Raw genomic sequence first — 19,090 nt, 5'->3', positions numbered from 1 at the left:
TAATGGACGACGAAGCCTACGTCAAAGCCGACTACAAGCAGCTTCCGGGACAGGAGTTTTATACGGCAAAAGGAAGGGGAAAGGTAGCAGATATTTTCAAGCACATAAAACTGTCAAAGTTCGCAAAGAAATATCTGGTTTGGCAAGCCATCTGTACCTGTGGCTTGAAAAACAGCATTTTCATAGCTTCCGGGACTGTCAACCAAGAAATTTACGTGAAAGAGTGTTTGAATAAACGTCTGCTGCCTTTCCTGAAGAAACACGGTTGTTCCGTACTGTTTTGGCCGGATATGGCATCTTGCCATTACGGTAAAAAGGCCATGGAGTGGTACGCCGCCAACAACGTGCAGGTGGTTCCCAAGGACAAGAACCCTCCCAACACGCCGGAGCTCCGCCCAATTGAGAAATACTGGGCTATTGTCAAGCGGAACCTAAAGAAGACCAAAAAACTGCTAAGGACGAGCAGCAGTTCAAGGCAAACTGGCTTTCTGCGGCGAAGAAGGGGGACAAGGTGGCTGTACAAAATCTGATGGCAGGTGTCAAGCGTGAGGCCCGGCAATTCGGATTTGGAAAAGCGAAAGCCTAACTGAATATTTTTCCTGAATTTTATACTAATTGAACTTGAAAAAGAAATTTAATTTGATTTTTTAAATAAACGATTTCACCGATTTACACGCGTTTTCCCTTGACCAAATTTTGACCGTATCACCCTTTAGAAGTGACACTAGGAACTACTTCACATTTTTCACAGGATCTCTCGAATCTTTTGATTCGGAACTTAGGAAGGGAAGGAATGGTGTCAGTCTAAATGTGCACTATATCAAATTTATCATTTCAAAAGAATATCAGAATGCCGCACTGAATAAAAGATCCCAAACACAGGAATGTTGAATTTTGTATACAAAATAACTTACATGCCTATTATTTCGTGCGAAAATTGCAGTGTTGAATCAATAGCGATTTCGCAGTTTTTCCGCAAGAATGTTTTTATATGGAGTCTAAAAATTTTCCCTGTGACAAATGTCTAGAAACTCTGATTGCCTACTTCAAAAATACTATTTAAAATATTTGCATACTTTCAGGCGATCACACATAGCTCTAAAAGTAGTAATTCTACACATAATTGAGAAATAATGATTAATAAATTATTTCTAGGTTAGGAAACTTAAGATTATGTTAACTAACCCAATGGTAAGAAATTGACATATGGCACAATATAAACTTCACACTGAAAAAATATTGTCGTGAGGCCAAAGATATCTTGTGCTTATAAACTTTTCAATGAAGCCGTTTTGTAGTAACAGTTAAGTGATATAAAAATCTGCATCTTTATATGAAAAAACAATTTTTGACTAAGGCCAACTCGGCTTTAATAATTCGGTAGAAATTTTCAAAATTAACGAAATTGTCTCTAAATTGGTTTAAGAATAGTAGATGTTTCTCAACACTTTAATTTAAAGAAACTTGAAGCATAGCTAATTTCTTCTTGAAGTCGACCATAAATTTAGAATTCTAAGTTATCGTTAACACGTTTTTAAAGGACTTTGATAGGACACGAATTTAATTTAAATTTAAATGCGAATGGTGTCATAAAATTAACCTTCATTTGATTGACTGCTTCTTTGGCTCGGAATTATTGGCCTTATTGGCTTATTGTATTGCCTTAAATAAATAAATAAAATAAAAATCAATACAAAAATCATTAGTGTAAAGACTAACTCTATGGAACCGGGCAAGTTTTTTTTCCAGATATATCCTAAAATATCTAGAAAAATCTTTAAACTTTAGAATTAGGGTCAATCCAATCACGTCTAAGATAGTGGATTAGGGATTTTGAATTTTCCTTGGCATATCGACAGGCCAAAAAAATAAAGTAAAATTCGTGGTTGTTGTCGCAATTTCAAAATTGAAACTTTCATAAATTTTGATTTTTGTTGAATTATGGGAAATTCTATATCTCAAAAACGATGCAATATGTTTGAAAAAATCTTTTATTTTTGATTTTTTTTATTTAAAATAAAATGAAGAAAAAACTGAAAATTGCCCACACAAAAAAAAATTCTGATTCAATCACGAAATTAATTGATCCAATTCAATTGAAATGTCTTCAATCACAGAAATGATAGTATTAATTAAAAAATTAATTGAAGGTCAATTAAAAAGTTAATTGATCCAATTAAAAAATTAATTGATACTATAAATTTTTATGATTGATTTTTGTTTCAATTAAAAAATTTGTTGATTCAATTAAATTTTTAATTGAATATTTTCTAAAACTCAATTAAAATTTTAATTGGAAAAATGTTCGTGAAATTTTTTTCTGTGCACACACAAAAAAATTTTTTTCTGATTCAATCACGAAATTAATTGATCCAATTAATTTTTAATTGAAATGTCTCCAATTACAGAAAAGATAGTATCAATTAAAAAATTAATTGAAGGTCAATTAAAAAGTTGATTGATCCAATTAATAAATTAACTGATACTATTATTTTTGTGATTGATTTTTGCTTCAATTAAAAAATTTGTTGAATCAATTAAATTTTTAATTGAATATTTTTTAAAACTCAATTAAAATTTTAATTGGAAAAATGTTCGTGAATTTTTTGTGTGCACACTGAGAAAAAATATTATTATTTTAATTTAATCACCGTAAACGAGTACACGACTAATGTATTTGGCATGGATAATAGACATAATCATAGTCTTTCTTGGGCTTAACATTAAGCTTTAGTGGGATAATTTGAAATGTGCCCCAAATGGTGGAAAAATGGGCAAAAGTGGCACAAGTAGAGTATTTAGTGGCATAAAAACCTAATGGCGTACATTTTTCAATAAAGTGTTACATCGATAACACTGTCTTAGGCTCTTATACAACTACTACCACATAATCCCGATATGCAGCTTTGTTTTCCTTTTGCATGCAAATAAAGCTGTTTTGTCATGATGCATTTCTTGTATAAACTATCGATAATATCGTCCTATGTACTTTTATGGGTAGCATTTTTATGGGTAAATTTCGCTAACGATGCATAGCGCCCAATAAGCTTGGAGCCTATCGACGAAAAACAAAAAAAAACCAATCGAGGAATGCTCTGGCTGGGTATTCCCGCCTTTGTGTGCAAGGTGTGCCCGTAATAATTTTTAGGGCAAATTATTATATTTATTTTTGTATATATTTGTACAATAATTGATAAGCAAAATCAAAAAGCATTAGAAAATAAGCTGCACTAATTGCGAAGCTTTTAAGCTAGCATAAGAGAAAAGCAATCAAACTAAATGCGGTGAGCTTTTTAGGCGAGCGAAAAGACAATACAAAATGAGTTGTAAAACGAAGTGCAACGGTAAAAACAGTGCAAAACAATTTTTTCAGCAATATCAAGACCATGCAATTGAAAATCATACCTGTGCTTGTGACATTTCTTCCAATTCTTGAGCCAAACTATTTAAGGTGCCATTCAGTAGATGACGTCCCTCTTCAACGCCCCGAGTAAGAACAGCAGCTTGAAGTTCTTCATTTTGTTCCTCCAAACCTTTGTTGGTAATGAAAGATTTTATAACTTTTTTTATCTTTTCGAAATAGTATCTTGAAAATCACTTACTTCGATTCCTTTGTCGCATTTCTTCGAGTTCTTGATGTAACTCTTCCAGTCTTATGGCTTCCGGTGATGTTGTGGGCATCGCTGGTCCCGTTTCCGCCCTTAGACGTTCCAACTCCTTACTCAATTCCAGCATTAACTCTTCCGATGTTTTCTTATCCTGTTCATATTTACGCTCCTTCTGCAGGGCCTCATCAATATCCTGTTGCATAGCCGTAATTTGATCGCGGGCCAATTCGAGTTTTTCCTCAGTGCGATGTAAATCATTGGCTTGTTTATCACAGAGGACACGCAATCTTTGATTTTCCTCACGCAAGGCATTGGCTTCAATTTCAATGGTTTTGATTTTAATTTGACAGTTTTCATTTTGTAATGAAGCTTCACGTTCGACACGAGCCAATAATTCGCGATTGCGCTTTTGTTCTTCGGCTAAACGTTCTTCAGCCCGAAGTTCCGACTGTTGGAAATGAAATAAAGGTATAAATCAAATAAAATCGAACCCTAGGAAGGATATGTGGTATAGCTTACCTCTCGGAATTGCTCCTCGAGCATATGATATCGTGCTTGTAGAACAGCATATTCGGTCTTTGTGCGGGTGGTACGATCTTCCGCTATAACTTGAGTATCAGCCAAATCTGTGACCTGGCGTTGTAATAATTCCAACTGCAATAAAGCAAAACAAAACACAAATCAGAAAATTTATGGAGACCAATAATTGTAAAAATAGTAGAATTTTTTTTTCTATAACTAAATTTAATTTGCATTTCGGTAAAACAAGCGTTTTACTCGTTTAGTGGAAAATTGTGAAAAGTCGATAAGACAGTATCTAATTTGTAATGCCATAAATAATCATGGATCCCTTAGGAATAGATGAAATTCCGCTTATTCATGCGAAAAAACAATTCCCAGTGTATTATGACTCGAAGAAAATATATAGACAATCGCTAAAATTATCTCAAGGTTTCTATGGGCAATTTACGAAAATGTTAACAGTCGAAAAAACAGAGCTGAGATTGTCATGAGCCAAAATGACTATGGACTTCTTGGTAATAGGCGAAATTTTGCTTATTTGGGCGCATAAATAATTGTAATTACAATTAGCGTAAATCTTAACGGTCGATAAAGCAGATCCAGATTTTTATCAGCCTAAATTGTCAGCGAAAATGCGAAGTTTCGCTTAATAATGTTAGAACATTTTATTTGGTTGTCGATAAAATAGTTCAGAACGTGGCTTTGCAACAGGAAAATAAAAACAGTCAATAATAATGTCTCACAAAGATTTCATAAATATTTTTTAAGAATAAACAGGAAAATATTTAACAGGTGATATAACTAACTCCGGAATTTTCATTAGCATTTTATTTCAGCGAAGAATTCCATTGCAAAACATGATTTTACTAGAGGAAAATATAATATTTTCGCCGCTACAAATTACCACATATTTCTGATTTATTCAATTCGGCTGTTCTTCTAGCGAATATTTTATATCCATGGCCTCATTCAAGAGTACGCTAAGTCGACTTAGCATGTTTTGATGGAGTTCGCTGTTTTATATTCGGATTAATAAGAATTGCATCCTGTGATACGGTCAAAATTTGGTCAATATAAACTTGACGTATTTCTTTCAATTTTGCATTTAAAAAACCTGAACACCCCTCATTTTGAAGGTGTGTGTGTAGAATGTTGCTCCTATTTTGATTTTGGAATTCACTCTTCAGTTGTCAAAATGCCGTCCAAGCAAGACTAAAGCGTATCAAAATTTTGCTCGCGCACCGCGAAAATCCGAGCTACTCGCACGCAAAGCTGGCAAAATCGCTAATAGTTGCCAAATAAACCTGTAGAAATGTAATTAAAGTGTTTGGGGAGCGTTTGTCGACAGCCAGGAAGTCTGGATCGGGGGGAAATCGAAAACCGGAAGCCGCTGAGACGACAAAGAGAGTTGCCGGTAGTTTCAAGCGAAACCCTAACCTCTCTCTCCGAGATGCCGCAAATAAGCTGTGTGTATTGTCTACAACTGTGCATTGAGCCAAAGAACGAGCCGGACTATCTACTTACAAGAAGGTAGTGACTCCAAATCGCGATGATAAACAAAATACGACGGCCAAAGCGCGATCCCGGAGGCTGTACACGACGATGCTGACGAAGTTTGACTGCGTGGTAATGGACTACGAAACCTACGTCAAAGACGACTACAAGCAGCTTCCAGGACAGGAGTTTTATACGGCAAAAGGAAGGGGAAAGGTAGCAGATATTTTCAAGCACATAAAACTGTCAAAGTTCGCAAAGAAATATCTGGTTTGGCAAGCCATCTGTACCTGTGGCTTGAAAAGCAGCATTTTCATAGCTTCCGGGATTGTCAACCAAGAAATTTACGTGAAAGAGTGTTTGAATAAACGTCTGCTGCCTTTCCTGAAGAAACACGGTTGTTCCGTACTGTTTTGGCCGGATATGGCATCTTGCCATTACGGTAAAAAGGCCATGGAGTGGTACGCCGCCAACAACCTGCAGGTGGTTCCCAAGGACAAGAACCCTCCTAACATGCCAGAGCTCCGCCCAATTGAGAAATACTGGGCTATTGTCAAGCGGAACCTAAAGAAGACCAAAAAAACTGCTAAGGACGAGCAGCAGTTCAAGGCAAACTGGCTTTCTGCGGCGAAGAAGGTGGACAAGGTGGCTGTACAAAATCTGATGGCAGGTGTCAAGCGTGAGGCCCGGCAATTCGGATTTGGAAAAGCGAAAGCCTAACTGAATATTTTTCCTGAATTTTATACTAATTGAACTTGAAAAAAAATTTAATTTGATTTTTTAAAAAAACGATTTCACCGATTTACACGCGTTTTCCCTTGACCAAATTTTGACCGTATCACCCTTTATCAAAAGTTATGGATAATATTGTACTTAGCCTGTGATTAAAGTTTTAAAAAATGTGCAATCCGAAAAGGGCAAAAAGCTTTGTTCGGTATAAAGTGGTCTAAGTCATTTTTAGCCATGTTCTATTATCACTATTTTAAGTTCATACATGCTAAAAAATATAAAAAATATGATCTTAAGACCGAAAATAAAAGACTTTCTATCTTATACGGGTTTTGAGAAATTTCAAAAAACAAAACTTTGAACTTGTTTTCTGTAAAATTCACTTTGTAGACTTAGCGCACTTTGGACTGTAGACATCAATATATCCACCTACAATTTATTATGTATTTTTTTAATAAATTGTTTCGTTTTGAGTAAAAAGACAAGGAGTTTAAAATAGACATACGAGTCATTTGCTCAGGAGAAGACAAATTCCTTTACCAAATTGTTAATTGCTATTAATTTCTTACGATTTGAAAAAAAAATTGATTACTCTATCAGCGAAAATTTCATTTAATTGTCGATAATGAAGGAAACTATTAACAATCGATAATTTCTCATGAAATTTTCGCTACCATAAATAGCCACGGAATTAGTATGAGTAGCAAAAATTTATATGTAATTGCGGAAAACATTTCTATCGACAATGTTGTCAATACATAACAACATTGTCGACAGAAATAAACTTTTGACAAAATTTTCTATAGAAATAAAATTTTTACAAAATTTTCTATAGGAATAAAATTTTGACAAATTTTTCTATAGAAATAAAATTTTGACAAAATTTACTATAGAAATAAAATTTTGACAAAATTTTCTATAGAAGTAAAATTTTGACAAAATTTTCTATAGAAATAAAATTTTTACAAAATTTTCTATAGAAATAAAATTTTTACAAAATTTTCTATAGGAATAAAATTTTGACAAAATTTTCATGAAATTTTCGCTTCAATTGAAAATTAATTAAAATACCTCCCGAAAATTTGGTTCGCATAAATAGCCTTAGATTTCGAAATCTTTGGTTAATATGGGCTTCGTAACTCCCATATTCTTAGCGAAAATTTCGTTTGTGTATCAATAAAAGGGTTTTGGCGTGGAAGCAAAATTTAAACAATCGATAATAACGACTCACGGAATTTTCGGTGGGAAAAAACACTAATATATTTTTTATGGGATGGTGTGTATCGAGTTTAACGTGTTATCAGTCGATAACAATGTCTCGTAAAGTCCACTGTTCTAGCAAAATTTCTGTTACCCATAAGAAATACACGGCCTTAGCGAAATTTACGCTTATTTACATTTACTCTCTTCACAAACACATGACAAAACTGTCGTCTTGGTATAAACTATTCACCAAAGTTTACCATAAGAAATGCATAGCTACTATTGTTCGTGAGGACGATGTTATGATTGAAAATAATTTGGGTAATATTTTGGAACTAACAAATTTTAAAAATTTTGTCTGGAGACCACAAAATATAAGAATATAACAGTAATATCTGCTTTCTAATTTTCCACACAAAATATGTGCTATTTTGGTAGTTCTTCTTCTGCTACAATAATAATGCCAATTGCTTCAAGTGTCAAAATTTTAACAGATTTGTTTTTTTTTTTTATTAGAATCATAAAAATGTTCACCAATACTAACACAATTATTTTTTAAAAATAGAATATCTTTAAGCACTTCATCCACAACACTGTCCGCCATTGGGTTTTTCACAAACATTGGTTCGTGCACTCTTTCGAATGTAATACAGAGGAGGCAATTTAAATTTTCAGCTCACTACTGGATGTTTGTTCCAAGATTAAAGGGTATTGGCAAAGCATTATCAGCTTCATGTAACAGCATATGTTCGTTGTTTCTCGTTACTTTTGATTTTAATTTTTCCGATTTAAAAAACAAAATTTAAATTGTCGATATTATCTACAAGACATCCGTTTTCTAAGTATATTTCCAGGCAAACGAGTATAAAGCAACTAGCTACTGGCAACGATTGCTAAAAGATGGCAAAAACTATTACCACTGAAGTGTGATGAGGATGGTGATGACGGTGATGATGTTGAAGGCGTTAATTGCCCATATTTTGCATCTCTTCCTACAATTTATCAAAAATATTTGTTTTTTGTTTCAATTTTTTTTATAATTTGCTTTGTATTATAAATTGAAACATCTTCCCAATACCAAATGCATACATTATAAGTAAATGTATGCGGCATAGCAAAAACTGTTTTATTTTGTTTTTTTATTTTTTATTTTATGCGCTTCATAAATCGAATTAATCACAATATAGTAGAGTGGTTACTTGATGGTGTTTCAACTCATTGAGTTGAATTTACGTTCTCGTTATATCTTATATAGCTCGGTTTCTTTGTTTACAACTCTCTCGCTCTCTACAATATACACACACTCTCCCAATGGTGATAAGAAGAATACCCTAGACAGGGTGACCGAAAACTTATAATTCAAATGTTGGTGAAATGGTATTCATTAGAATACAATATATGCTCTAAATCACCCTATTCAGAGAGTGTAAAAACATTGATCTGATTGAAACTGTGACTATCATAATACTCCTTATTATTCATACTGATCGAGTCCATCCGTCTATCTATATATTTGTTGTTAGCAAGGTAGAGGTCACAATTTTATCTAATCTTTATGAAACTTCTAATGAGTCTTCTGGTCACGGTTGCTATAGTTCGTAGAACTCTACCAAAACTGGCAGACTTTTTACTGTTTGGTAGATTGGTAGAATTGTTTATGTTTTGGTAGATTTTTCAAAATATTCCTATCTATAGAAATAAACATCTACACAAAATATCCTATAAATATAAAAATTTTCAAAAAAATTTCTATAGAAATAAAAACTATGACAATAAAATTTTGGCAACATTTTCTATAGAAATTAAATGTTGATAAAATTTTCTATAAAAATAAAATTTTGACAACATTTTCTACAGAAATAAAATTTTTACAACATTTTCAATAAAAATAAAATGTTGACAAAATTTTCTATAGAAATATAATTTTGACACAATTTTCTATAGAAATAAATTTTTGACAAATTCGTCGATGAAATAAAATTATGACAAAATTTTCTATAGAAATAAAATTTTTACAAAATTTTCTATAGAAATAAAATTTTGACAAAATTTTCTGTAGACATAAAATTGTGACAAAATTTTCTATAGAAATAAAATTACAAAAAAAGAATTCTATAGAATTAAAATTTTGACAAAATTTCTATACAAATAAAATGTTGACAAAATTTTCTATAGAAATAAAATGTTGACAAAATTTTCCATAGAAATATAATTTTGACAAAATTTTCTATAGAAATAATTTTTTGACAAATTTGTCGATGTTGACAAATATTGACAAAATTTTCTATAGAAATAAAATTTTGGAATATATATAGAAATAAAAATTTTCACAAAATGTTTTGACAAAATTTTCTATAGAAATAAATTTTTGACAAATTTGTCGATGAAATAAAATTTTGACAAAATTTTTTTATAGAAATAAAATTTTTACAAAATTTTCTATAGAAATAAAATTTTGACAAAATTTTTTGTAGACATAAAATTGTGACAAAATTTTCTATAGAAATAAAATTTTGACAAAATTTTCTGTAGACATAAAATTGTAACAAAATTTTCTATAGAAATAAAATTAAAAAAAAAAAACAAATTCTATAGAAATAAAATTTTGACAAAATTTTCTATACAAATAAAATGTTGACAAAATTTTCTATAGAAATATAATTTTGACAAAATTTTCTATAGAAATAAATTTATGACAAATTTGTCGATGAAATAAAATTTTGACAAAATTTTTTCTAGAAATAAAATTTTTACAAAATTTTCTATAAAAATAAAATTTTGGAATATATATAGAAATAAAAATTTGCACTAAATGTTTTGACAAAATTTTCTATAAAATTAAAATGTTGACAACATTTTCTATAGAAATATAATTTTTACAAAATTTTCTATAGAAATATAATTTTGACAAAATTTTCTATAGAAATAAATTTTTGACAAATTTGTCGATGAAATAAAATTTTGACAAAATTTTCTATTGAAATAAAATTTTTACAAAATTTTCTATAGAAATAAACTTTTGAGAAAATTTTCTGTATACATAAAATTGTGACTAAATTTTCTATATAAATAAAATAAAAAAAAAACAAATTCTATAGAAATAAAATTTTGACAAAATTTTCTATAGAAGTAAAGTTTTGACAAAATTTTCTATAAAAATAAAATGTTGACAAAATTTTCTATATAATTTATAATAAATTTTGACAAATTTTTCTATAGAAATATAATTTTGACAAAATTTTCTATAGAAATAAAATTTTGACAAATTTGTCGATGAAATAAAATTTTGACAAAATTTTCTATAGAAATAAAATTTTTACAAAATTGTCTATAGAAAAAAAATTTTGACAAAATTTTCTATAAAAATAAAATTTTGACAACATTTTCTGTAACATAAAATTGTGACAAAATTTTCTATAGAAATAAAATTTTAAAAAAAAAACAAATTCTATAGAAATAAAATTTTGACAAAATTTTCTATAGATGTAAAGTTTTGACAAAATTTTCTATAGAAATAAAATTGTGACAAATTTTTTTTATAGAAATAAAATTGTGACAAAATTTTCTATAGAAATAAAATTTTGACAAAATTGTCTATAGAAATAAAATTTTGACAACATTTTCTACAGAAATAAAATTTTGACAAAATAGAATAAAATTTTGTACCCTCTCAGTAACTTAATTTAATTTTAAATTTAACTTAGTTTAATTAAATTTATATAAATTAAATATAATTTAATAACTTCCTATAAATATTATGGAATATTCTTCAACACTCTTGGTGAAGTTTCCCATAGGCTTCTATCTTTTTTGAAAAAAAATGTGATTGCTATCTTCCCAAATTTTTTAGATATCTTTAAGATGATATTTATTTTTTGCTTTTGTTGTCATACAATTTTTGACATAGATTTCCGTTATTCTTTTTTTTTTTTTTTTTTTGATATCGATGTATTATTTTTATTTGTTATTGTAACACGTTATTATCTTTTTTTGTTTTTGTTGCCACATTTTGGTTTTTATGGGGAAATACTAAAATTTGTTCACACATTGGGCACACCACACCATGACCACCATCACCGCCACTACCAAAACGAAATGTAGCCATAAGCTGACTGAATAGGCCAAAGAATCATAAACGTGATGATTTCGTTGCTTTTTTACTGTATTTGTTACGGAAAAGAGCTTATAAACTGAAACCGTGTAAAATGAGTGAACAAATTATCAAGTTTTTTTCTAGTAATTTTGACAAGTTTTGCATTTTGATATTAAAGATTCCCACAAAAGCAATACAAAAATACGAAATGAAGCACAAATTCAGAAATTATCAAAACAATCCGACACAATAACAAAGACAGGTTAAGAGAACCACGTTTACCGGTCAAATATTCCGAACAACAACAACTACTAGTCGCAATCACAAAAACGCTAAGATGAAATTATGACGAAAGAATAACGAAACAAAAACAGAGTAATTTTTGTTCTTAGATAAACCGAAAAAGACACAACAAAAATTAAAATCGTCACCGGAAAACATCTGTCGTCGTCATCAATACGCGCGTAGTACTAATGTGGCCAACAACTAAAGTGACTAAACGTTTTAGTCTCTCAAAACTTATGGTTCAGAACCCCCAACCAACCATAGAGAATAAAAATCATTCAGAATGAAAGACAGACATTGTGTTCGGAGTACATGGCGTTCCCATGCCCCATAACCATAGCAAAAAAACAACTAAGTTTGCTAGCAAATATTTTTTTAAGAAAGACATTTAGGGATGACACTACAGATAATTGAGTATGGTAACAAAATGGGAAGTCGATTTTGTTTGATGGGCTGAGGAAGAGTACTAACTCCGTGAATTAGAAAAAACCATAATTATGAAATAGAACAATCGATTTTTTTCAGAAAGATATTTAGGGATGTTACTATGAAAAACTTCAGCCTGACTGAATGTAGAGATCTACAGAAAAACTTTACTTCTGCCAGGCTAAATATTTTTTTGCAATAGAAAGAATTTAATTCAGCCTGGTTGAATATAGTTTTCTATATTTTAGGTTAGGTTGCAGCCCGATGTATCGGGGTCACTTAGACTATTCAGTCCATTGTGATACCACAGCGGTGAACTTCTCTCTTATCACTGAGTGCTGCCCGATTCCATGTAAACTCAATGATAAGGAACGTCCTTTTTATAGCAGAGTCCAAACGGCGTTCCACATTGCAGTGAAACCACTTAGAGAAGCTTTGAAACCCTCAGAAATTTCACCAGCATTATTGAGGTGAAAACTTTTTTGGTGTTCGGTCGAAGCAAGAATCGAACACACGACCTTGTGTATGCAAAGCGGTCATGTTGGACCACGGTGGTTTTCTATAGGGAAACTTTACTTTGGTCTAGCTGAATAAGTTTTGCTATGCGAATACTTTCATTCAGCCTGGCTGTATAAATATTTCTATTGGAAAGCTTTAATTCAGCCTGGGCTGAATATAGTTTTATAAAAGAGAATTTTAATTCTACAGGAAAACTTTAATTCAGTATAGCTGAATATAATTTTCTATGGGAATGCTTTCATTCAGCTCACTAAAGTTTCCCATTGAAAACCTCTATTAAAAAAAGAAGATTCAGACTGACTGAACTTTAGTTCAGCACAGCTGAATAGTTTCCGATGGGAAAACTTTTATTGTCTGCCTGAATATAGTTTCCTATGTTAAAATTTTCCTATTGAAAAACTCTATTAAAAAAAGAAAATTCAGACCGACTGAACTTTAATTCAGCATAGCTGAATAGTTTCCGATGGGAAAACTTTTATTGTCTGTCTGAATACAGTTTCCTATGTTAAAATTCAGTTCAATTCAGATTGGCTGAAGTTTAATATGGGAAAGCTTTACTTCAGCCTAACTCTGACCTTAAAATAGAAAAAATAACGACATCGATGCAATAGAAGAATCAATTTTTAAGAAACACATTTAGGGTTTTCACTATGGACAAAGGAAATATTTGATGTACATTAAAAGCTGGGGTGTCAATATATCTTGTATTGGGCTGGAAGACCCATTAGTCTAACAAATAACCATAATACCGCAATTGTACACTCGCCTTTTTTGAAGCTTATAAAAAATTTGTATGGAGTTCGGATGCCTACATTGGAATTTTCTGAGTTGAACATAGGAAGACACCATCACAATTTATTCGAATTTTCATATATTTTGTATCAAAAGGGATACAAAAGACTTCGCTTAAAAGATGAAAAAATACCGTTATTTCTACCATGTTTTACGTAATATCGAGGGAAATATCGCGACAAATATGAAAAATAAATATTCCGAAAAATATTAACCAACTCAATGTGGTATTCCCAATTACAAAGACCAATTGTAGATCCCTATTGAAAAATCTTTAGTTTAATGGTAACAAATTGGGAATTTTATTTTCTCTCATCCCACAATCTTCGAGTGGACATCCCTAAACAATATGCTCTTATTTTGACCAAAATATTTCTTGTTTTTGTTTTGAAAAGAAAGGAACACGCTCTACTAAACGATCCAATCGAACAGCGAACCACTACGAACAACTCAAACAACATCGAGCCAACAAAAAGATATATAAATATAGCATTTAGTATATAATAAATAAAAACCAAAAAGAAAACATTACAAATCCCTAGATACTCTCGCCAACATGTTTGGTCTAATTCGTAAAGAATAACTGATTGGTATGTCCGTATTGTAGTTCTTGGCTTGTCTTCTTATTTTGGCCCATATGGAGATCTAAAAATGGCTAATGAACTAAGAATAAAAACAACCATTTTGAAAAGGCAAACATAAACATAATAAAAACATATGCTTATTAACTTCTACAATTTCATTTAATTTTCATATCACAAAAATGAATATATCAAATGGCAAGCTATTTACAAAAAGAAAAATATAATTTTGCTTGGCTGAATATATTTTTCTATAGGAGAACTTTAATTCAGCCCGGCTGAATATAGTTTTCTATGGGAATACTTTAATTCAGACTTGCTGAATATAGTTTTCTATATAAAAACTTTAATTAAGCCGCGGTGACTATACTTTTCTATGAAAAAAATTTAATTCAGCCGCGCTGAATATAGTTTTCTATAGGAAAACTTTAATTCAGCCTTGCTGACTATAGTTTTCTATAGGAAAACTTTAATTCAGCCTGGCTGAATATATTTTTCTATAGGAAAATTTTAATTCGCACTCGCTGAATATAATTTTCTATATAAAAAATTAAATTAAGCCGTGGGGAATATACCTTTCTATGAAAACAAAAAATTAATTCAACCGCGCTGAATATAGTTTTCTATAGGAAAACTTTAACTCAGCCTTGCTGACTATAGTTTTCTATAGGAAAACTTTAATTCAGCTTGGCTGAATATAGTTTTCTACAGGAAAACTTTAGTTCAGCCTTACTGACTATAGTTTTCTATAGGAAAACTTTAATTCAGCTTGGCTGAATATAGTTTTCTATAGGAAAACCTTAATTCAGCCTGGCTGACCTTTAATTCAGAATGAATTTTTTCCTATCGAAAAACAGTGGAACCCTTTAATTCATCCCGGCTGAATAAAGTTTACTCATATGAAGACTTATTCAGTCTACTTAGGCAGTATTCAATGGGAAATCTTTAATTCAGTCTGGCTGAATATATTTTTCTATGTACACTGTAATTTAGCATGGCTGAATGAAGTTTCCTCTATTCCAGCTTGCCTATATAAAGTTTCCTATTGGAAAAAATCAATTCAGCCAGGCTGAATAAAGTTTCCACTTTCATTCAGCCAAGCTAAATGCAACTTTCTATGAGAAAACTTTAATTCAGCCTTGCTGAATAATGTTTCCTAAGTAAAAACCTTAATTCGGGCTGGCTGAATAAAGCTTGCTATGGGAAAAATGGCATTCAGCCATGCTGAATGCAATTTTCCATTGGGAGAACCTTAATTCAGATTGGCTGGATAAAGTCTCTTATGGGAAAATTATTATTCAACCTGCCTGAACAAAATTTCCATTGCAAAAACAGCATAGCTGCATAAAGTCTTCTATGAGAAAACTTTCATTTAGATTGGATGAATAATGTTCTCTACACACAAAAAATGTTTTTTCTGATTCAATCACGAAATTAATTGATCCAATTAATTTTTTAATTGAAATATCGTCAATCACAGAAATGATAGTATCAATTAAAAAATGAATTGACAGTCAATTAAAAAATTAATTGATCCAATTAAAAAATTAATTGATACTATTAATTTGTGTTATTGATTAAAAAATTTGTTGAATCAATTAAATTGTTAATTGAATATTTTTTAAAACTCGATTAAGATTGTAATTGGAAAAATTTGCGTGAATTTTTTTTTTCTGTGTACTGATAAACTTTAATCCAAATGGTTGAATAAACTTTTCTATGTAATTCCGCCTAGCCGAATTATGTTTTCTATAGGAAAACCTTTGTTGAGCATAGCTGCTGCATCAGAAAACTGTTATTCAGTTCAACTGAATGAAGTTTTCTAAGGGAAACCAAGAATTCGGCCTATAGGAAGAATGTAATTCAGCTTGGTTGAAGTTTTCTATAGGCTGTTTAACAAAAATTTCTCCAAAAATAGTGAATTAAAAATATTTTAAATACCCATTAGCCCTTTGGTTCCATCTTTTCACTTTCTTTTACAGTATTTGACCTTTTTCAAATCAATGAAATTAATTCATTAAATAAGAGTGTCACCAAATCTAATTTGTATCACTTAATGTTTACATGTGAATTCACCTATCATGGAGTTTCATTCATGGTAGTGTGTTTGGTAATTCATGCCGTTGGATGACTTGTAATTATTTTCCGATAAAAAACCACACAAGTCCTTTTGTTGTCTAAAACTTTTCCCAATTAAACCAAAAAATAATTAAAATTTGTCTACTTTCTTTTTGGATTCTTTCTTTTTTCAGTGTGTTAAGGCACTAATTTCGCTGAGTGTAGAAAATGACGCAACTCCCGTAAATATTAAGAAATTTTATTACTTGACGGGTGCCTTTGTTCCATCCGTCTAATAATTTAGAGGCTTTCAGTTTTTTTTGCTGTTAGTCCCACCATTTAACCCAATAAATCCCATCCTCTTTCCCATTCTTTTCTAGGAAAATTTCTCTCTGTTCCAACACCGTTAATTTAGAAATTTTTTTTCTGTTGGATGCTAATGTCCATTCATCTCTCAAAATTAAACATTTATGACATCTGTTCGCTATGTGAGTAATATATACCCGTTTAATTGAATCATAGCAAGACCAGAATTGCTCACCCTATGTGCAAATAGATTCGTGCAAAATTGACGTCCACACGGACGGGCAGTTTTAGCGAATTTGTGCCAAGGTACACTATGGTCATACAACAAACAACGCAAACAAAATATTTCTGTTAGGCTAAATAAACAATGTTTTCGAGGAATATTAACCCTGGACAGTCATCCTTCGTCAAAATGACGACGCATAATTTCAATTTCGATCTAAAATGTATTTTAGTCGATTGGGAAATGGTAAATTTAAGCTATACTAATTAAACTATTTTATGAATTTTTGTTGTATACTAATTAAAAACATATTGAATAAGAAAATATTCTCAAATTTGGTTCTCATTTTGGCTCACAATGCAAATTATAGCGTCTTGAAATATGCCGTAGTCAAAATGACGAGGGATGACGTTAGTGTACAAAAAATAAGGATGACTTTCCAGGGTTAAATAAGCAGAATAAGTTTTCTTGGCAGATATACACAAGAGAAGAAAATTCAATCGAATATAGAAAACCATATTCAGCCAGGCCGAATTATAGAAAACTATATGCAGTCAGGCTGACTTAAAGTCTTGCTATAGAAAACTATATTCAGCCAAGATGGCATGAAGCTTTCCTAAAGAAAACTATATTCAGCCAGGCTGAATTAAGGGTTTTCTATAGAAAACTATATTCAGCCAGGCTGAATTAATGTTTTCTTTTAGAAAACTATATTCAGCCAGGCTGAATTAAAGTTTTCTTTTAGAAAACTATATTCAGCCAGGCTGAATTAAGGTTTTCCTATAGAAAACTATATTCAGCCAGGCTGAATTAAGGTTTTCCTGTAGAAAACTATATTCAGCAAGGCTGAATTAAAGTTTTCTTTTAGAAAACTATATTCAGCCAAGCGGAATTAAAGTTTTTCTATAGAAAACTATATTCAGCCAGGCTGAGTTAAAGTTTACCATATAGAAAACTATGTTCAGCCAGGCTGAATTAAAGTATTCCTTTCCTGAGTTAAAGTTTTCCTATAGAAAACTATATTCAGCCAGGCTGAATTAAAGTTTTCCTTTAGACAAATTTATTCAGCTGATTTAAAGTTTTCCAGATAGAAAACTTTATTCAGCCGAGGTAAGTTACAGTTTTCCTATAGAAAACTACATTCAGCCAAGATGAATTAAAGTTTTCCCTTGGAAAACTATATTCAGCCAGGCTGAATTAAAGTTTTTCCAAAGCAACTAAATAAAACATTAGATAAACAAATCGCCTTGACCTGATTTAAAGCTTTGTTTAATGCTTTGTGTGAGAAAAAGACCACGATTTTATCCATTTCCGTTCTGAAATTACATTAGAGATAATATTAGGAATTGCTCTAGCTGTTGATATAATATTTCTTCTCTAATTTTTCAACTATGATATTGTAATGTTAATGTGTTCTATACACGATATTGTAATATCTTAGCTCACGTACAAATACAACAGAAAAAATTTAAAGGCAATGTTTGTTTTTTGTCGTATGCTAGAAAATAAAGAGTCAATGAGCAAGTCGATAAGTGTGTAAAGCAGGGTTGCCATTTTGGATTTTTTCCCACAAGATCTAATTTTGTAGTCCATATTATTGTGTAAATTCCGTGTCCTAAAAATTTGGATGAATAACCTTTCATATTAGGTCAATATTTGTTACTTATATTATATTAAAGAAGTGGCACCTTTGACTAGGAATCAATACCAACATCCTTAAGGAAGGGGCAAACTCCTTAGATCCAACTTTTTTGCTCAAAAATTTACACAGTCAGCAAAGCTCGCATTCGTATTTCAAGGACAAGACATCTTTGTGTTCAATACAACATTTTGTTCGGTGTATAATAACTTCTATCTTATGATATATGGGTATACAAATAAACAATTTCTGCAATTATTAACACATATCATAGAAATGTAAAAAACAAATCGCCTACGCAAAACATAAGTAAGTAATTCTACACCATAGAAATTTAAAAGCCATATGGATATCGAATGAATTTTTTAAAACACACTACACACACACTCACATCATCGATTTCCTCTTCCTCCTCGTGGATATTATGCATTGCAGATATTATATTATTGTTTCTGTTTTATTTATTTCTAAATATATAGTATATTTTATTGATTTTGGTTCTTACTTCCCACGAATAAAAACAAAAACGCGAAACAAATCTCTTTACGTTCTTTAGTTCTCTATAGTCCACACGCAAATACTTGTTACTGACTAAAGGTCTAATAAGCCAAT

At 30.9% G+C, this 19,090-nt stretch overlaps 1 protein-coding gene across 8 annotated transcripts in view; it reads right to left on the bottom strand.

Annotated features, from left to right (window-relative positions):
* The window catches only part of nuf (rab11 family-interacting protein nuf), a 237,837-nt gene that overhangs the window by 12,082 nt on the left and 206,665 nt on the right, over positions 1-19,090 (bottom strand). For 5 of the 8 annotated variants that reach the window (XM_075307990.1, XM_075307991.1, XM_075307992.1 and 2 more), the window contains 3 exons: positions 4,128-4,262; positions 3,603-4,056; positions 3,406-3,533 (listed from right to left, as the gene is read on the bottom strand). In XM_075307990.1, the coding sequence (XP_075164105.1) occupies positions 3,406-3,533; positions 3,603-4,056; positions 4,128-4,262 (717 nt within the window). Of the gene's footprint in view, positions 1-3,405; positions 3,534-3,602; positions 4,057-4,127; positions 4,263-8,100; positions 8,433-18,869; positions 19,014-19,090 lie in introns of those variants that run through there. The other 3 variants (XM_075307996.1, XM_075307994.1, XM_075307997.1) reach the window with 3 other exon arrangements.

Source organism: Haematobia irritans, chromosome 4, assembly GCF_050003625.1.
Source record: "Haematobia irritans isolate KBUSLIRL chromosome 4, ASM5000362v1, whole genome shotgun sequence".
In the NCBI taxonomy this organism is placed as follows: domain Eukaryota; kingdom Metazoa; phylum Arthropoda; class Insecta; order Diptera; family Muscidae; genus Haematobia; species Haematobia irritans.
The sequence above is the reverse complement of the archived record's forward strand: the minus strand, read 5'-3'. Positions and strand labels throughout refer to the sequence as shown.